This window comes from Carassius gibelio, chromosome B1 (genome assembly GCF_023724105.1).
Source record: "Carassius gibelio isolate Cgi1373 ecotype wild population from Czech Republic chromosome B1, carGib1.2-hapl.c, whole genome shotgun sequence".
Taxonomy (NCBI): Eukaryota; Metazoa; Chordata; class Actinopteri; order Cypriniformes; family Cyprinidae; genus Carassius; species Carassius gibelio.
Window position 1 is genome coordinate 32,450,584 of NC_068396.1, and position 18,695 is coordinate 32,469,278.

The following is an 18,695-nucleotide window of genomic DNA, read 5'->3' on the forward strand; positions in this document are numbered from 1 at the left end:
TAACGGTCGTAAATAACAATTAATAATAATAATAATAATAATAATACATCAAACTTGTATAGCGCTTTTTTGGACACTCAAAGACGCTTCACATGGGGAAACAAACAAAACAAAACAAAACAAAACAACAAGGGTTTAGGGAAAAGCTAGTTTGAACAGGTGGGTTTTGAGTACTGATTTGAAGTTTGGCAGTGAGTCCGAGTTTCTGATGGATGTAGGGAGTGAGTTCCAGAGGGTGGGGGCAGTGATAGCGAAGGCTCGATCCCCCAAAGTCCGTCGGTTAGTGCGGACGATCGGAGCAAGGCGGTTTGTGCCAGCTGAACGGAGGTGGCGGGTGGGTTGGTGCTGTTCCAGGAGCTCAGTGAGGTAGAGTGGGGCCAGGTTATGGAGGGACTTATAGGTGAGGAGAAGGAGCTTATATTGAATGCGATAGTGAACAGGTAGCCAATGGAGCTGACGGAGAACGGGGGTGATGTGTTCTCTTGACCGGGTGTGGGTTAGGAGGCGGGCAGCTGAGTTTTGGATGTATTGCAGTTTTTGTAGTTGATTGGTAGGAAGTCCGTATAGAAGGCTATTGCAATAGTCAAGTCTTGAAGTTATGAATGCATGAATGAGAATTTCAGCTGTTGCCAAGGTAAGGGAGGGGCGAAAGCGGGCAATATTGCGGAGGTGGAAAAAGGATAGTTTAGTGATATGGTTGATGTGTGTTCGGTATGAGAGGGTGGGGTCCATTATGATGCCAAGGTTTCGGACAGAGAGGGAGGGGGTGACAATATGTCCGTCGATAAGGAGAGTAAAGTTCTGAATAGAGGAGAGGAGAGATTTTGGGCCCGTGATAAGGAGTTCTGTTTTACTGCTGTTGAGTTTAAGAAAATTATTGTCCATCCAGGTTTTAATGTCAGAAATGCAATCGGTGATGGTGGAGAGAATAGCCGGGGAGATGGATTTGGTGGAAAAGTAGATTTGGGTATCATCTGCGTAGCAGTGAAAATGGAGTCCATGGTTGCGGATGATCTGACCGAGGGGAAGCATGTAGATGGTGAAGAGGAGGGGGCCGAGAACGGAACCTTGGGGGACGCCATGGGTGACAGGGGAGGTGTGGGAGTTGCAGTTATTAACAGAGACAAAATGGTGACGATCAGAGAGGTAAGATGTGAGCCAGCGAAGTGCTGTACCAGAGATGCCAATAGATTGAAGACGATGGAGAAGGACAGTATGGTCAATAGTGTCAAATGCAGCGGAGAGGTCGAGGAGAAGGAGGATGGATATGAAACCAAAGTCGGCAGCAATGAGGAGATCATTTGTGACTTTAAGAAGGGCTGTTTCTGTGCTGTGGTGTGGACGGAATCCGGATTGAAATATTTCGAAGAGTTGAGAGGAGTGGAGATATTGATGGAGTTGTGTGTTTACGGCGCGTTCCAGAATTTTTGAAAGTAACGGAATATTGGAGATGGGTCTGAAGTTATCCAGATTGTCAGGGTTGAGGCCAGGTTTTTTCAGGAGGGGTGTGATGGATGCAAGTTTTAGCGGGGATGGAACAGATCCAGACGTAAGGGAAGTGTTGATGATGATGGTGATGAGAGGAATAAGGGTTTCTTGACAGCTTTTGAAGAGAGGAGAAGGGATCGGGTCAAGCTGGCAGTTTGAGAATTTCATGGTCGAGAGGAGTTTGGAGGTGTCAGAGGGAGACAGTGGAGAGAAGGAGGAAAAGCTGTGGTGTGTGAGCGGAGGGAGTTGATATTCAGAAGGAGGAGAAGCGGAGGAAGTGGATGCTAGTGAACAGTGTATTGTATGGATTTTGGTATGGTAGGATGACAAAAAGTTATTGCATTTGTCTATAGTGAATGTGGAGGTTATATTGTCCTTGGGTTTGGTCAGTTTTGCAAATGTGGAGAATAATGTGCGGGGGTTAGAAGAATTTGAGTGAATGAGTTGTGAGTAGAAATTGGACCGGGCAGTTTTGAGAGCAGAATTGTATGTGGTTATGGCGTGTTTGTAGGCTTGTGCATGGACAGTGAGACCGGATTTTTTATGGATCCTTTCAAGTTGTCTTTTTTGTCTTTTGAGAATGTGAAGATCTGGGGTGTACCAAGGAGCAGAGGTGGAGAAGGAGACTGAGGCAGTTTTAAGAGGGGCTATTTGGTTGAGGCAGGTGGAGAGTGTGTGGTTGTAGAAATTGACTAGATCAGAGGCAATCGGATCGGAGGGAAGTGAAGAAGTAGAGATGGCATGGGATATGGATGAGTTGAGAGAGATGGGACTAATAGATTTCAGGTTTCGAAATGTAATTGTTCTTGTGTGTTTGATGGTAGGAGAGGGGGTAATGACATCCAAGGTGATGACCAGATGATCAGAAATTGTGAGGTCAGTCAATGAAAGGTTATGTATGGTGAGGGAGGGTGTGGAACAGACAAGGTCCAAGATATGTCCATGATTATGTGTGGGTGAGGTGACATGCTGGGTAAGGTTGAGGCAGTTTAAAATGTCCAAAAAGTCAGATGTGAATTTTGCTGTCGGAGAGTCGATATGAATGTTGAAGTCACCAATGAGGAGAACGGACGGAGAAATGGAAGACAGCTGAGTTACGAAGTCTGTGAAATCAGAAAGAAATGATGGACAAAGTTTGGGAGGGCGGTAGATGACTGCAGCAGTGAGTGATTGGGAACCAGGAAGTCTGAAAGCCAAGTGTTCAAATGAGGATACAGCCGGGATGGGGATGGGGCGGATGGAGATATCGCTGCGGTGAATAACTGCGATGCCACCACCTCGCCGGTCCAGACGGGGGTTGTCAATGAAGGAGTATCCAGGTGGGGTGGTCTGATTTAATGCAAAGTAATCCATAGGTTTATGCCAGGTTTCGGTAAGACAGAGAAAATCCAGTTTATTGTCAGTAATGAATTCACAGAGGAGCAGGCTTTTATTGTTGAGTGATCTTGTATTGAATAGCGCTGTCTTAAGAGGCTTTTGTTTTGAAATCCAAATGGCGGAAGTTGAGACGGGCAGGAGGTTAGATGAAGTCGCGTGAAGAGTGCGCGGATGACGTATGCGGATGTTGTTGTTGCGCCAGTTTCCAGGCTGGAGTGAACTTCGGCCGGACCAGAAAGATGGAATACTGTTTTCGGCACTGAAGTAGTAGTGAAGATTACGACGGGAGCCTCGGTGGATATAAGGGCGACGACGAAGAAGACAGTGTTGTTGCAGAGTAGAGATGATGTCCAGTGAAGGAGGTGCGCGGTGGTTAAATCTGAGAAGCTGCAAGGACGTGTATCGAAGTGCCATGGTCAGAGCCGTAGATGACAGAAAGGCCAGCAGGAAAGTCATAAACAGTAGTAGCCGCATAGCTGACAGGCTGCTCCGGAGTGCAGGCCGGCCAGTAACCGGGCTGTAATCCACTGCTCGAGCAGAAAACAGCGGGGATGGGCCGAAGGCAACCCCGGGGGCTAGCTTGTTGATGGTCACAGCAGAATCACAACGTGACGGGCAGCAGATGCGGCGACCAGGCAAAGACACAATCCAGATCTTGAGGTAGGAACAGATACCACCGGTACTAAACAAAGTCAGTAGGTAAAACCGTTTTTGTTACAAACAAACTTTTTCGTCCGGAGTGAGAAGCGGCAGCCAAAACGCGCCAGCGTCCTCTCCACCCTGAGGACTAGAGATGATAAGTGTGACTCAGGCACACCTGTTAATTTAAAGCCCAAAGTATACTTCAGTTCTGATGTGAATTCTTAGTGCATTCATCAAGTTAAGTCACCTTCATTTGAATAGAACCTTTTACAATATAGATTGTGTCAAAGCAGCCTGACAGAGATAAACAGGAAAAAAAGCAGTTATGGAAGCTATGGTGAAAGTTCAGATTCTGCTGTAGAGCAGCTCTAAAAAGACAATTGTATATTTTTTCAGATCAAGTCGGTTCAGAGTATGTTCAGTTCAGATCATTAACAGTGTAAAATTCATACATTTGAAATGAAATCCTTTCAGCTATAAGCAGTTCTACAGAAGGCAGCGATGTCATTATTTAGAGTCAGTGAAGTGTTGAGTCAATTCAGTTTAATACCAGTGTCTATGTTGCAAGTTGTGACTCAGCTGTAAAGCACTTCTACAGAAGACAATACCCACTGGACAAAGTTATGTCCCAGTGGACGTCTTTTTATGTCTTTACAGACATTGAAAAGACTTCCACCGAGGAGCCAGAATGAACGTTTTTATGACGTCTTTTTTTACATGTTCTGTACGTCCGATTTAGACATTCAAAGAACCTCCTTACAAGGTTAAAAGCTAGTTCAAAAGTGGTCAGTTGACATATTTTCAACACCATTAAAGGTTCATTTAGGCACCATTTATAGTTTCTGGACCAAATCAACACTCTCAGGATGCATTAGATTTAGACTCATGTTATTTCAAGGTAATTTCCAGACACTGTGTTTAAAAATAAGCATGAGTGTTAAATTTCGAGTGTGTCTGCCTCCCGAACAATGTTAGGTAGGTTATTCCAGAGTTTAGGCGCCAAATAGGAAAAGGATCTGCCGCCCGCAGTTGATTTTGATATTCTAGGTATTATCAAATTGCCTGAGTTTTGAGAACGTAGCGGACGTAGAGGAGTATAATGTAAAAGGAGCTCATTCAAATACTGAGGTGCTAAACCATTCAGGGCTTTATAAGTAATAAGCAATATTTTAAAATCCATACAATGTTTGATAGGGAGCCAGTGCAGTGTGGACAGGACCGGGCTAATATGGTCATACTTCCTGGTTCTAGTAAGAACTCTTGCTGCTGCATTTTGAACTAGCTGTAGTTTGTTTAGTAAGTATGTAAGTAGTAAGTAAATTAATAGAGCGCTTTTCACAGATTCAATCACAAAGTGCTTTACAAGGTACAACCACATTAATACACAAATAAAATTAAAACAAATAAAAAGTCCAAAGTAAACTTAAGCCCAATCAACTAAAAGCCTGTTTAAATAACGGTGTCTTGAGTTGCCTTTTAAAGAAATCAAAAGAATCAGCCACACGGAGGAATAAAGGCAAGGCCTCAAAGGACATATCTCACTGGGTTTTACATTGAGTCTTTGGGACAATTAAAAGACTTTGGCCTGCTGAACGAAGGGAACGACCTGGGGAGTATGTGCATAGCAAGTCAGTGATGTATTGTGGGGCCTGACCATTTAAAGGTCTAAAAGTCAAAACTAATATTTTAAAATCAATGTGAAATTTGATAGGTAGCCAGTGTTTATTAAGTGTGCAGAACAACCACCCAATAAAGCATTACAATAATCTACCTTAAGGTCATAAACACATGGATTAACATTAAATTACTACATAGGTTGTAATTTAGATATATTTTTGAGATGGAAAATTAAGTTTATAAATGCTAGAAACATGGCTTTCTAAAGAAAACTGCTATCAAATAACACACCTAGGTTCTCTAATTGATAACGAACAATTGACAGAGCAGTCATCAAGTCTTAGACAGCATTCTATGTTATTACATGCAAAGTTATTAAGTCCTATAATTAAAACCTGTTTTTTATTCAGAATTTAGCAGTAAGAAATTACTCTTCATCCAGTATTTTATATCCAGTATTTTATATCGAACTATGCATTCTCTAGTTTTTCAAATTGGTATTTTTCATTGGGCTGTGAAGAAATATAGAGCTGAATGTCATCAGCATAACACTGAAAGCTAACACCATGTTTCCTGATGATATCTCCCAAGGGTAACATATAAAGCGTGAAGAGTAGCGGCCCTAGTACTGAGCCTAACTTAACTCAAACCGTTTGAGTAAACAGATTGCCTTGATTTAAACCCTGTAAGTTTTAAAACTTTGCATTCAAGTAATTAAGTGATTAACTAAGTGCTGATTGAGAATTAGTGATGAACAGCTGCTGTTAACAAACAGAATCACTGAAGAAAAGAGAAACACAAGAACTACTACAACTGACTTCAGACACAGACTTAGATGAAATCAACTGAAATAAAATACATGAAATCACTCAAGATCTGATTAAACAACCCACAAACAGCATCAGCAGCTCCACTTATTAATAACCAGACTGACTTTATTTCTGTCAGACGTCTACAGAAGATCTTATTGAGAATGAACTAAGGTTTAGATGTTGATTTATTGTTTCATTTGAAGTAACCATGTTAGAGATCAGTGTCTGCTTTAGTTGGGCTCTTGACCCTTGATTTCTGTCTTAGTCTTTTCTCTGGCTGTTATAACCGTGTGTTTCTAAAACACATTTGTTGTTACTGAATAGCCCAGAAGAAATATCATCAGGTGTTAACCTGTACCTAGGTATAGGTTGTTATTAAGTTCAGAGTACTCATAACTGTTAGTTTTTTCAACTTAAATGGTTTAAGGCAATCAGTTTCCTCAAACGGTTTGAGTTAACATAACTTAAGGATATCGGTTTACTCAAACGGTTTGAGTTAAGTTAACTTGTCGGGTTTTACAGTGCACTTGTAATCGATATGATACCTCTTCATTCACTGCTACGAGAAGATGGCAGTCGTATAATATGATTTAAACCATGCTAATTCACTGCCATTAATGCCAACAAAGTTTTCTAGTCTATGCAAAAGAATTTTGTGGTCAATAGTGTAAAATGCAGAGCTAAGATCCAATAGCACTAATAGAGATACAACCACGATCAAATGATAGGAGAGTTATCTCAGTACTATGATACGGTCTGAATCCTGACTGGAAATCCTCACATATAATTTTTTTTTTCTCTAAGAAGGAATATAATTGTGAGGATGCTACCTTTTCTAGTATCTTGGACAGAAAAGGGAGATTCGAGATTGGTCTATAATTAACTAGTTTTTTGGGGTATAGTTGTGTTTTTTTATGAGAGGCTTAATAACAGCCAGTTTGAAGGTTTTGGGGACATATCCTAATGACAATGAGGAATTAATAATAGTCAGAAGAGGACCTATGAATTCTGGAAGCACCTCTTTTAGGAGCTTAGATGGTATAGGGTCTAACATACATGTAGTTGGTTTAGATGATTTAACAAGTTTATACAATTCTTCCTCTCCTATAGTAGAGAATGAGTGGAACTGTTCCTCATGGGGTCTATAGTGCACTGTCTGATGTGATACTGTAGCTGACGGCTGAATGGTTGCAATTTTATCTCTAATAGTATCGATTTTAGAAGTAAAGTAGTTCATAAAGTCATTATTGATGTGCTGTTGGGAAATGTCTTGTTGATGCTTTATTTTTCATTAATTTAGCCACTGTATTGAATAAATACATTAGGTTATGTTTGTTTGTCTTCTAAAAGAGATGAAAAGTAATCAGATCTTGCAGTTTTTTCTCTTTGTTTGTTGTCCATCTTTTTTCTTCCACACCTTTTCCTTCCACTCAACTTTCTGTTAACATGCTTGGATACAGCACTCTGTGAACAGCCAGCTTCTTTGGCAAATTAATGTTTGTGGCTTACCCTCCTTGTGAAGGTTTGATTGTCTCATTGATTGTCTTCTGGACAACTCTAATATTCTGATTTGTTGAGAGAGTGAATTGGTGGGTTTTTGTTAAATGTGAGCCAAAAACATCAGAATTAAAAAAACTAAGACTTAAACTACTTTAGTCTGTGTGCACTGAATTTATTTAACACACAAGTGATGTGAAATAAATTAACTTTTCCATGACATTCTAATTTGTTTTACTTGTCATTCTAATTTATTGAGATGCACTTGTATATTTATATAAACTGAAGTATGATTTTGGATTAAGTCTGAATGCTCTCTCTCTCTTTCTCTCACCCTCTCTCTCTCTCTATCTCTCTCTCTCTCTCTCTCTCTCTCTCTATCTCTCTCTCTCTCTCTCTCTCTCTCTCTCTCTCTCTCTCTCTCTATATATATATATATATATATATATATATATATATATATATATATATGTGTGTGTGTGTTTGTGTGTGTGTGTGTGTGTGTTTAGCGGATCCCAGCGCGGTCAGTTCTGCCTGGTCTGCAGCAGTTTGGACTATCTCTGTTTGGTCAGATGGACATGAACAATGATAATCTTACAGATGTCATGATTGGAGCACAAGGAGGGATCGTCCTGCTCAAGTATGTAATTCTTTAGTTTGGAGAATAAACTTGAAGTGCAAAACCTACTAGGTGCCAAACTATGACATTTGTCACATTTATAGTGTTCCTGTAGCTCAACTGGTAGAGCACTGCCTTAGCAAGCAAGCAAGCGCAAGGTTGGGGGTTCGATTCCCTGGGAACACTTGATATGTAAAAATTGATAGCCTGAATGCACTGTAAGTCGCTTTGGATAAAACGTCTGCTAAATGCATAAATAAATAATAATAATCACACTTAACTAGACAAAAAAAGTTTGTCACTTTTATTTCGATAGTCCACTTTAGATATTCTACTAACTATAAGTAACTTTGTAACTACATGTCAACTAATTCTCATTCATTTGCAACTACCATCTATGCATCTACTAACTTTCAAAGTAGACTGTTAGGGTAGGTTAAGGGCTATTGTAAGGGGTAGGTCTAGTGTTAGAATAAATTGACAATGAATTGACAAAGAAAGTGTTAGAAGATATTAAGCAGACATTCTTCTAATACTCTACTTACTGCTTGTTGACATGTAGTTGCAAAGTTACTTACTGTTAGTAGAATGTCTAAAATGGACAGTATACACTACAGTATATTCAGCAATCAAAAAGAAAAAAATCATAAAATCTGAGTTTTTAAATTTTTAACCCTTTAAACCCCACAACAAAATCCTCAGTTTTAAATGAAGACTTAATAATGTGTGCACACTACAGAGTGTTTGAGTAACACTGAATTAGTGAAGTTAATGAGATAATTATGTGATTAATTGATGATTGAGCATGAGTGATGAACACCTGCTATTAACAAACAGAATTACTAAAGTAAAGAGAAACACAAGGAATACAACTGACTTGAGCCACTGCCTTAGATGAAATCAACTGAAATAAAATAATTCATAAAATCTCTCAAGATCTGATTAAACAACTCATAAAACAGCTTCACCAGATTCACATTACTAACCAGACTGACTTTATTTCTGTAAGATGTCTACAGAAGATCTAATTGAGAGTTAAATAGGTTTAGGTGTTTTTTTTCACTACCATGATGGAGATCAGTTTACTTTAGTTGGGCTCTTGAACGTGACTTTAAAACAACTATGTTTTTTGTTTTTTTTTACATGCTGTAACTATGTATTTTTGGAACCTGTTATAGCGAAAAAAAAAAACTGGTATTGCTGTTCATAGATTGACAACAACAAACACTCTATTCTTTCTGATCCAATGCCGTGTCCCTTCTCTTATTGAATATTGACACTACAGCAAAATAAGAAACACTGCTGAGCCTTAAGTTATGAAAGACTGTTAAAAAAATTTCACTCATTAAAAAAAAACCTGTGCTGATATTTAGACAGAAACATCAATAATCAGTGTATGAATCACAACAATGGTGACAATCCACAAAATAAATAAACAGATAGGTTCTGAACTTCACAAAACATGCTAACTAATTTACGATATATAGCAGCAGGCTACCTTCTCGAAAATGATAAATATTACCCAGAATGCACTGTTTTAATGAAAAACAGTATGTTACTGTCGAAATTTGGCCGTTTTTTTTACAGCAATTTTTAACAGTGTAGTTTGTGACTTGGAAGGAATGACTTGGTTCCTCCTCTGGTGAAATCAGCTGCTGAGTTCATGGGTGGAACAAAAACATGGCAGGTATTTTACTTTCTGACCCCTGGACTTTACACCCCTGTCTGTAATATATCTGCTTGTTTTACACTCGTTAGCCACCAGGTGGTATTGTGTGTAAATTAAGTTTCCAGAAATTAACCCTTTTGTGAACCACTTGGCTGAAAATCTTAATGCTTCATGAGGCTTCATCTTGCCATCATTACCCACAGCATTATAAGCAGCTGCTATAAGCAGTGTATGCGCAGCTCGGTGAACCGGGTAACTGAACCATTTGATCCTGTCAAAGAATTATACTCAACATCGAGCCAATAGCCTTCGAGTATGAGGTGTGACAGAGTATGTGATTTGTTGAATGTAGTGAACGAATACACCCTTCAATTAACGAGTTTCATATGAGTCTGAACTAGATCTAAAGATCGTTCGTGAATGAAATGACTGAACTGATCCACATGTCGTTTTTGAATGAAATGAACTGGTACATAGTTTATCTTGTTCGTGAACTAAATGAATGAGAGTAAACCGGTTTAGTCTGCCATTTAGCACGTCAATCTCGCAAAATACAATGCAGTGCACATACACTTGTTTTGATATTTAGCAACCCCACGTTTAATCCCCGATTTATGAATGTGAATATATAATATACAAACTGTCTGACCAAACAATTTAAATGCTAATTAGGCAAGAAAACCTTGTGCTTTTTTTCATCTGAACAACTTAATTAGACTTTATATATTGAATGCGATTATCAGTTCAGCCAGATCAGTTTTTATAACAAGTGAATATGTTCATTGACTTAAGACATAGCACCTAATACACTCTTTTTTGCCACCTGTTGGCTTATTTTGTTTAATACGAAGAAATGGTCACTGAACGAATCAGTGAACGATTCTGAACGAATCATTTTGGTGAACGAACTGAAAATGAACAAATCTCTAGAAAGAATCATCATTTCTACCACTAATTGTCACTGATCATGTAACTGCTTTAACTATGTGGCAATGAGAGAAAAATGTTGTCAGGTGACTTTTGTTATTTGCTGATATTAAGTTTTCCCTCATGTAACATTCTGATCAGCTGGCTTTATCAGGAGTCTAATATATGCTATTATTTGAATATTAGTGACTAAAGTAAATAAGTTGCAATACACACAATCCTGCAGCTTTTTCTTATTTTTGTCTGTTCTTTTTAATTACGTCGTTCATGAATCACACATTAGCGTGGGTGAAAACATGTTACCAGACCACATATGTAATGAAGTATTAATCATCAGCAAGTAACCAGCACCATCAAACCACATGTCCTTTTGCTGTTTTGCCACAATAAAGACTACAGCAGTTAAAGAACAACACTGACAATTCAAGTGTCAAATTGCACAACTAAAACCAACACTTATCACCATTATGGTGACATCAAACCAAACTATTACTCTTAAACATGCATCAGCTTCTAAATATCTGCTTAAATCTTAATTATAATCTTCTAATAATGTTATTAATAAAAAAAATGTGAATGTTTTTAGAGAATGTTATCCTATCATTTGATTAATCATATTTATGTTCTGGGAACAAAAATAAATGTAACCCGCTAAAAACATTGTTAGAACAATCCATCCCACATAGCAACATTGTGTCGGCCCAGATCCGGCCCACATCTGCCACCTGTGGAAAGATGATCTGGCCCACATGCAGCGTGGAATGATGGCACTTGGGCGGACCGCTCTTGTTTGCCAGATTTGAGACACAAGCAGGCCATAGCAATGCCACATGTCAGCCAGAGTAAAGAAATTAACCAGAACTGGACCTTATCTGAGCAACAAAATCTGTGTATATATTAAATATGAAGTAATTTCAGGCTTAAAAAAGCCTGTTAACAAGCAGAATCACTGAAGGAAAGAAGAGAACAGAAAAAGAGATGAGCAGAACTGACTTCAGCCACAAACTTAGATGAAATCAACTGAAGATAAAAGAAGACATTAAATCTCTGGAGATCTCAGCAGAGGAGGATTAAACAACTCCACAAACAGCTTTACCAGCTTCACTTATTATTAACCAGACTGACTTTATTTCTGTTAGACATCTACAAAAGCTTTTATTGAGAATTAACAGAGGTTTAATCCTTTCGAGTCGATTAACACATATATGCGTTTTGAGTCATTTTCTCCTGATAACCCCGAAAAGAACTTAAATTACACTCTCAGTTTTAATCGTACAGATAAGAGCAATACATCAATCGAATCTCTAAAGGGTCTAGTTTTTTTTTGGATAGAGACATAATAACAAAAAACCTTTGTGCACTTATAAAATAAAGATAAAAAAAGGGTGCGTTGTCTGCAGCCTTTGTCTCCGCTGATCGTCATGTACAAACACGTCATTAAAATGAACTGTAACTCCGTGAATACTCAACGAAGAGACATGAGAGAGATATCTATAGAAAGCCTGACATGTCTACTTTTAAACTAAACAAGTGCTGCCGAAAACAAATATTCTGAGATAAAGTAATCCATATGAAAACAACGCGATGTCTGTTTTTCATGTCTCCCTTCTTTATATCTAATGCGACCACACCCCCGCGCTTAACACACTATTCAGATTCAAACTGAAGCGCGCGGCTTGCATACGCCCACACAGAAGAAAAAGCAGCGAGACTGTTCTTCAAGTTTTGTTTTTATTTTACTGTTTGCTTCGCGATGAGAGGAATAATACAATTCACCCCAAAAAGATGTGATGTGGTTGAGGATTTGAGAAATGGATTTCCTCAGAAAAAAGAATGAAGCACTTTATTCAGCAGAGATCATAAACATAAGTCTCTTTTTATTTATTTATATAATTGTACTAGTTTTCACATAACCTGTAAACATTTTACTAGTTAGACTTTTTCCAAATACTTTTTCCAAACTATAATTCCTGACTAAATGTATAATCAAGTGAAACATTATGAAGTTTCAATAACAATATACAATACTATACCATTCAAAAGCTTGATGTAAATAATATAAATGTAACAAATAGAGATAACTCTAACAAATGTAAAAACAATGCAGTTCTTTTAATTTATTCCCCCTAAAAAACCTGAAAAAATATTCTCAGCTCTTTTCAACATTAATAACGATAATAATAATAATGATAATAATAATTAATGGGGGTTTTTTGGTAGAAAATAAGATTGTTAAAAGGATTTCTGAAGGATTGTGTTACTGGAGTAAGGATGCCAAAAAAATTGTTTGAAATTGTTTCCTAATAAACTGTTTAACTGCCCCCCCAAGTGGATATTAAATTGTGTTGTGGGATAATTAAATATATTCTTAATAAACTACAAACATAAAATTATATACTTTTATTTTGTTCTCAAAGTCTTTCTTGTAACTCCTCACTCACAGTGGCACAGCTGAATGAGAGGCTCATTATGCAACTCATTATGCAGGGCTTTGTCTTCTCAGGTGTAAATCACAATGATATTCATGATAGTTGACGCCTACTCACATATGACTTTTACCAACAACAAATTTTACTAAATTTTTTCATGTTATTCTACTCATTTTTAATGATTATTTCTACTTAATTAAAATGTGTTAAATTTAATTAATAATATTGCTTGTAAATTTTTGACACAATTTTACTGAATAAATATAGGGAAACACTTTTTACAGTGATAGGGTTTTTAGTTTTTTGTCCAATGAAATCAAATTTTTTGTGTAAATTTTACTTCATTCATGTTATTCTACTCATTTTGAATGATTATTTCTACTTAATTAAAATGTGTTAAATTTAATTAATGATATTGCTTGTAAATTTTTGACAATTTTATTGAATAAATATAGAGAATCACTTTTTACAGTGCAGCTTCACTTATTGCTAACCAGTTTGACTTTATTTTCGTCAGACGTCTACTGAAGTTCTTTTTGAGGATTAACAAAGGTTTAAATGTTGATGTTTTATTTGAAAATGATCGTGGTCAGTGTTTGCTTTAGTTGGGTAGTTTGACTCTTGGCTTAGTACATTTGTGGTTCTTGTAATAGTGTTTACTACAACACATAATTTATTATAAGGAGCCATAAACAAAAATAAGGTGGTATCATTTTCATCATCATAAAGAAAATAGATTGAGGACTCTCGTCATTGACCTAAAGTGGTTATTTATTATTAATGAATTATATTCAGCAACTGGTTTCTTTCCATGGATCCACAAATGTTAAACAAGCAGATATATTATAGACAGAGGTGTAAAGTCCAGGGGTCAGAAAGTAAAATTCCTGCCATATTTTTTTCCTACCAAGATTTTTTTCAAGTCACAAACAACTCTCAAGTTAAATCCAAAGTCCTCAAAGAGTTAACGTTAATGAGATAATTAAGTAACTAATTAAATGATGATTGTGCATTAGTGATTAACACCTGCTGTCATTGAGAATTACAGAGAATCAGATGATTTATTGTTTAAAATGATGCCACCATCATGGAGATCAGTGTTTGCTTCAGTTGGGCTCTTGACCCTTTTAATAATTCAAAGTAAATTGCTTTTAAACACTTGCAATTGTGTTATGTAGTAAACATTAAAAAAATGTTTAATTAAAAGCTGGAAATAGCAAGTTTATTTGTCCTTTTTTTCTTCTAAAACATTGAAATGAACATTATGAAGGTGTCTCTCTTTGGTTTGTTGAATGATGTTCAGCTATTACTGAACTACAAAAAAAAGTAATATTGAACACATATTTTTGTGCACTTATCATATGATCCTCAACAGTGATGACAATAATTATTCATGCTACAGTGCATGATGGGAGTTTTTACTATGGTGTTACCCAGCATGCAGCATTTTGTTGTCACCATTGTTGAGATTCATATGCTGAGTCATGATGTCTGTGCATCTTATTAAGATAAGGTTTCAAAGATTTACATTCATTACATTTTGAATCCATTATAACTGTTAAACCAACAGTTAATTTACGTGAGGCAGTGCCATAAGGTAGGTTATTTAAAAACTGAACATATGTTAAGCGAAATAAAATAGTTTTGGAAATAAACAAACTGGCACCTAATTATTTCGTCATGTAAAACCAGCTAGCAGCAGTTTTCTGCACAGCACTGATCGCACTGCTTTATAACACATGTACTTTTACAGAGAAATATCTGACACGAGATGCCAAAGGTCAAGAGCCCAACTGAAGCAAACACTGATCTCCATGATGGTGGCATCATTTTAACCAATAAAACATCAGCATCTGATCCTCCGTAATGCACAATAATGGCAGGTGTTCATCACTAATGCACAATCATCATTTAATTAGTCTCTTAATTATCTCATTGACTTTGACTCTTTGAGGACTTGGGATTTGACTAGACTAGTGTGTGACTTGAAAGGAATGACTTGGTTCCTCCTCTGGTGAAATCAGCTGCTGAGTTCATGGGTGGAACAAAAATATGGCAGGACTTTTACTTTCTGACCCCTGGACTTTACACCTCTGTCTGTAATATATCTGCTTGTTTTACACTCGTTGGCCACCAGGTGGTATTGTGAGCAAATTCAGTTTCCAGAAATTAACCCTTTTGTGAACCACTTGACTGCAAATCTTAACGCTTCATCTTGCCATTATTAGTGACATGCTTCATGCAGCAATGCATGCCTGGAGACACCACAGTATAAAACTCATGGCTTCCAGCATGCATTGCCAAAAAACAAAACTTGTTAAGAGTTAAGAGCCCAACTAATGGAAACACTAATCACTGTTATGGTGTTTAACTGTTATGCTGTTATGGAAATTAAACACATTAGAGTTAAACCCCTGTTCATTTTCAATAAGAGGTTTTGTAGATGTCTGACAGAAATAAAGTCAGTCTGGTTAGTAATAAGTGAAGTTGGTAAAGCTGTTTGTGGAGTTGTTTAATCCTCCTCTGGTGAGATCTTGATATATTTAATGTGCTGCCATGCATTTCACCCTTTGTTGCAGTGTGGTGCTTATTTCTTCCAAAATTAAACGTCTGTCTGATGTCAGAGTTTGACGTCAAACAAAGTTGGTTTTAGACGTCAACCTGACTTTCATTTTTAACCAAAATATGACGTCAGACGTCACATTGATTTACTGTGCCTGCTGGGGTATGTCGTAAACAGAATGAGACATCATTTTACTGTCACGGTGCATACAGTGTAGACAGCATTACTGATTATAATTGGTTCAACTCTATTTTGTCATGTTGCATCACATCTTGTGTAGACATGGCTTATGGGGTTTTTCTCAAGACAACCTATTAATAATAATTATAATAAATTTAAATAGCAATTCAGTAGGTTTGCTTTCTTAAGCTAACTTAATAAACAAACTTCTTTACCACATCAGTGATCCAGTGGATTTGTCTGACTGTCTGGTATCATTAGCTATTTACTCTTTTCTCTCTTCTCAGGGCTCGGCCTGTGATGTCTGTATCTACAGAGCTCAGTTTCAGTCCAAAGGAAATCAGTCTGAACTACTTTGAATGTCCAGATGTAAACACATTTAATGCATTTAATCTCACGTCATGTTTCACGGTGACCGAGAGAACCAGCAGCACAGGTAACATCACTGAAGTTTCAGAGAGTCTCTCTGTCACATGAAGAATATGTCTTACCCCCTCATGTCTCTCAGGATCTCTGGAGAAGAAGATGAATGTTTCTCTGAATCTGAATGTGGATGTGGTACGAGGAATGAGTCGAGGATTCTTCGATCAGAGCAATGTGTCGTCCAGGACTCTGCAGCAGTTTATCCTGCTGGATTCTGGGTCCTCCTGTTTTAACTTCTCCATCTTCATGCTGGTATGTGTGGTCTATCACAACTTCAGCCAGCCGCAGCAGATTCGGTCTGATGGTGAATATTGTGTTTGTTTCAGCGCTGTGTTGCAGACACAGTATCTCCTCTGAAGATACGAATGAATTTCTCACAAACTGAGATGTTGTCTGGAAACTCTGTGGCTGTTCTTGACGTTCACAGCAGGACGGAGAAGTATGTCGAGGTGAGTCTACAAATATCAGATTTTATTCTGCTATTCAGTGTAAACCAACTCTTAAGTATCTAAGATTCTTCATCTTTATTGTATAAAGTTTCCATGACATTCAAAATCTCATTCAAAGTTTCTCTTTTGTATGTGATCAGGTGCCGTTTCAAAGGAACTGTGATTCAAACAACAGCTGTGTGGCCGATCTGAAGCTGAACGTCAGTTTTACGTGAGAAATATCTGATAAATAAATAATATATGATTTTAATCTGAAACATGATTGTAAATGCTTCAGAATATTGGCATTCTTCTTCAGGTTTTGGTTGAAATGTTGAAATGACGGTGTGTGTTCTGCAGGAACGACACATTAGTGATGGTGAATCAAGCTCATTTCACGGTCCTCATTTCGCTGTCAAACCCAGGCGATGACTCCTTCAACACCAGCATAGTGCTGCATTACCCAGAAGGCCTCTCGCTCGCTAAATTTGATGCTATTAAGGTACAGTTGTCTGCATATCAAACTGAAGACTGTCAAAAGCTTCATAAAAACCTCCTTAATATTGTTTTAGCTAAATTCCCGTTAGACGACACATTTAAGCAGATTTCATTGTTATTTTAATAATATCTCTGTTCATCTGTTTCCATCGCTGGAAAATGTTGCCTGGACTGATTTCTGTTGAGACATTCAGATGGTAGAGTCAGAATTTGGCGTAAACAGAATGAGAACATGGATCCATCATGCCTTGTTACCACTGTGCAGGCTGCTGGTGGTGGTGTAATGGTGTGGGGGATGTTTTCTTGGCACACTTTAGACCCCTTAGTGTTATTTGGGCATCGCTTAAATGCTACGGCATACCTGAGCATTGTTTCTGATCACATCCATCCCTTTGTGACCATGTACCCATCCTCTGATGGCTACTTCCAGCAGGATAATGCACCATGTCACAAAGCTTAAATCATTTCAGACTGGTTTCTTGAACATGACAATGAGTTCACTGTACTAAAATGGCCTCCACTGTCACTAGATCTCAACCCAATAGAGCATCTTTGGGATGTGGTGGAGCAGGAGTAACACATTTTAGTTAAGTAGAAATAATCACACTGTAAAAAAATTGTGCCGTTAAATAACAGGAATTTACTGGCAGCAGGGGTGCCAGTAAAGTACTGTTAATTTACAACTCTCAACCATTAATTACCACTCTTAATTTTTTTTTACAGTATTTTACCGTAAATTCTACCATGGAAATTATCTCCACTCCCACTGCTTCAAACAGTTCGAAAAAAAAAAAAAAAACAGCATTACTATGATCTTAGTACTATGAACTTCTTTCATTTGTGTCCACTGAGAATGAATATTTCTTAATATAAAACTGCAAACACTTAATGTGTAATAGTAAAGTAGCTTAATGCATGACTTTTACTCAAATCACTGCAGCTCACACGTATGTGCTGAAATACTCAACACAGAGATCACCACTGTATCAGGAGAATCCAAATTTACTGTCTTTATATAAAGCAGCTAAACTAACAGATCTCTCTTGTGCAAACACACATTAATACAGTTGAGTTCAGTATTTAATCTCATTATCACTGTATGACTTTGAATACATTTTATTTCTACTGATGTTATATTTTTATTATTAACTAATATTTTAGTTACATGAACTTTTTTTCATTTGGTAAATCTGACATTTACATTTTACAGTATATTACTGTTTTTCCTTGACTTAACGGCAACAAACTGTAGAAAAACACTTTTTTTGCTGGCAACCATTAATTTACGGCAACAAACTGCAGAAAAACAGTTATTTACTGACAGCAGGAGTGGCAGCAGGGGTGCCAGTAAATAACTGTTTTTCTACAGTCTGTTTCCTGTAAATTAATTACAGTTTATTACTGTTAAATTGATTCATGCCGTTTTTTCTTCGTCTTAAATCTTTAACCCTTTAAACCCCACAACAAAATCCACAAAAGTGTTCATAAGTGAACACTTATAATGTGTACATACTACAGGGTGTTTG

At 37.4% G+C, this 18,695-nt stretch overlaps 1 protein-coding gene across 1 annotated transcript in view; it reads left to right on the forward strand.

Annotated features, from left to right (window-relative positions):
• LOC127949404 (integrin alpha-L-like) overlaps positions 1-18,695 on the forward strand; it is a 56,710-nt gene that overhangs the window by 17,224 nt on the left and 20,791 nt on the right. Inside the window, exons 15-20 of the mRNA XM_052546613.1 lie at positions 7,943-8,073; positions 16,108-16,256; positions 16,329-16,495; positions 16,570-16,692; positions 16,833-16,903; positions 17,032-17,173. Of these exons, the coding sequence (XP_052402573.1) occupies positions 7,943-8,073; positions 16,108-16,256; positions 16,329-16,495; positions 16,570-16,692; positions 16,833-16,903; positions 17,032-17,173 (783 nt within the window). The remainder of the gene's footprint in view (positions 1-7,942; positions 8,074-16,107; positions 16,257-16,328; positions 16,496-16,569; positions 16,693-16,832; positions 16,904-17,031; positions 17,174-18,695) is intronic.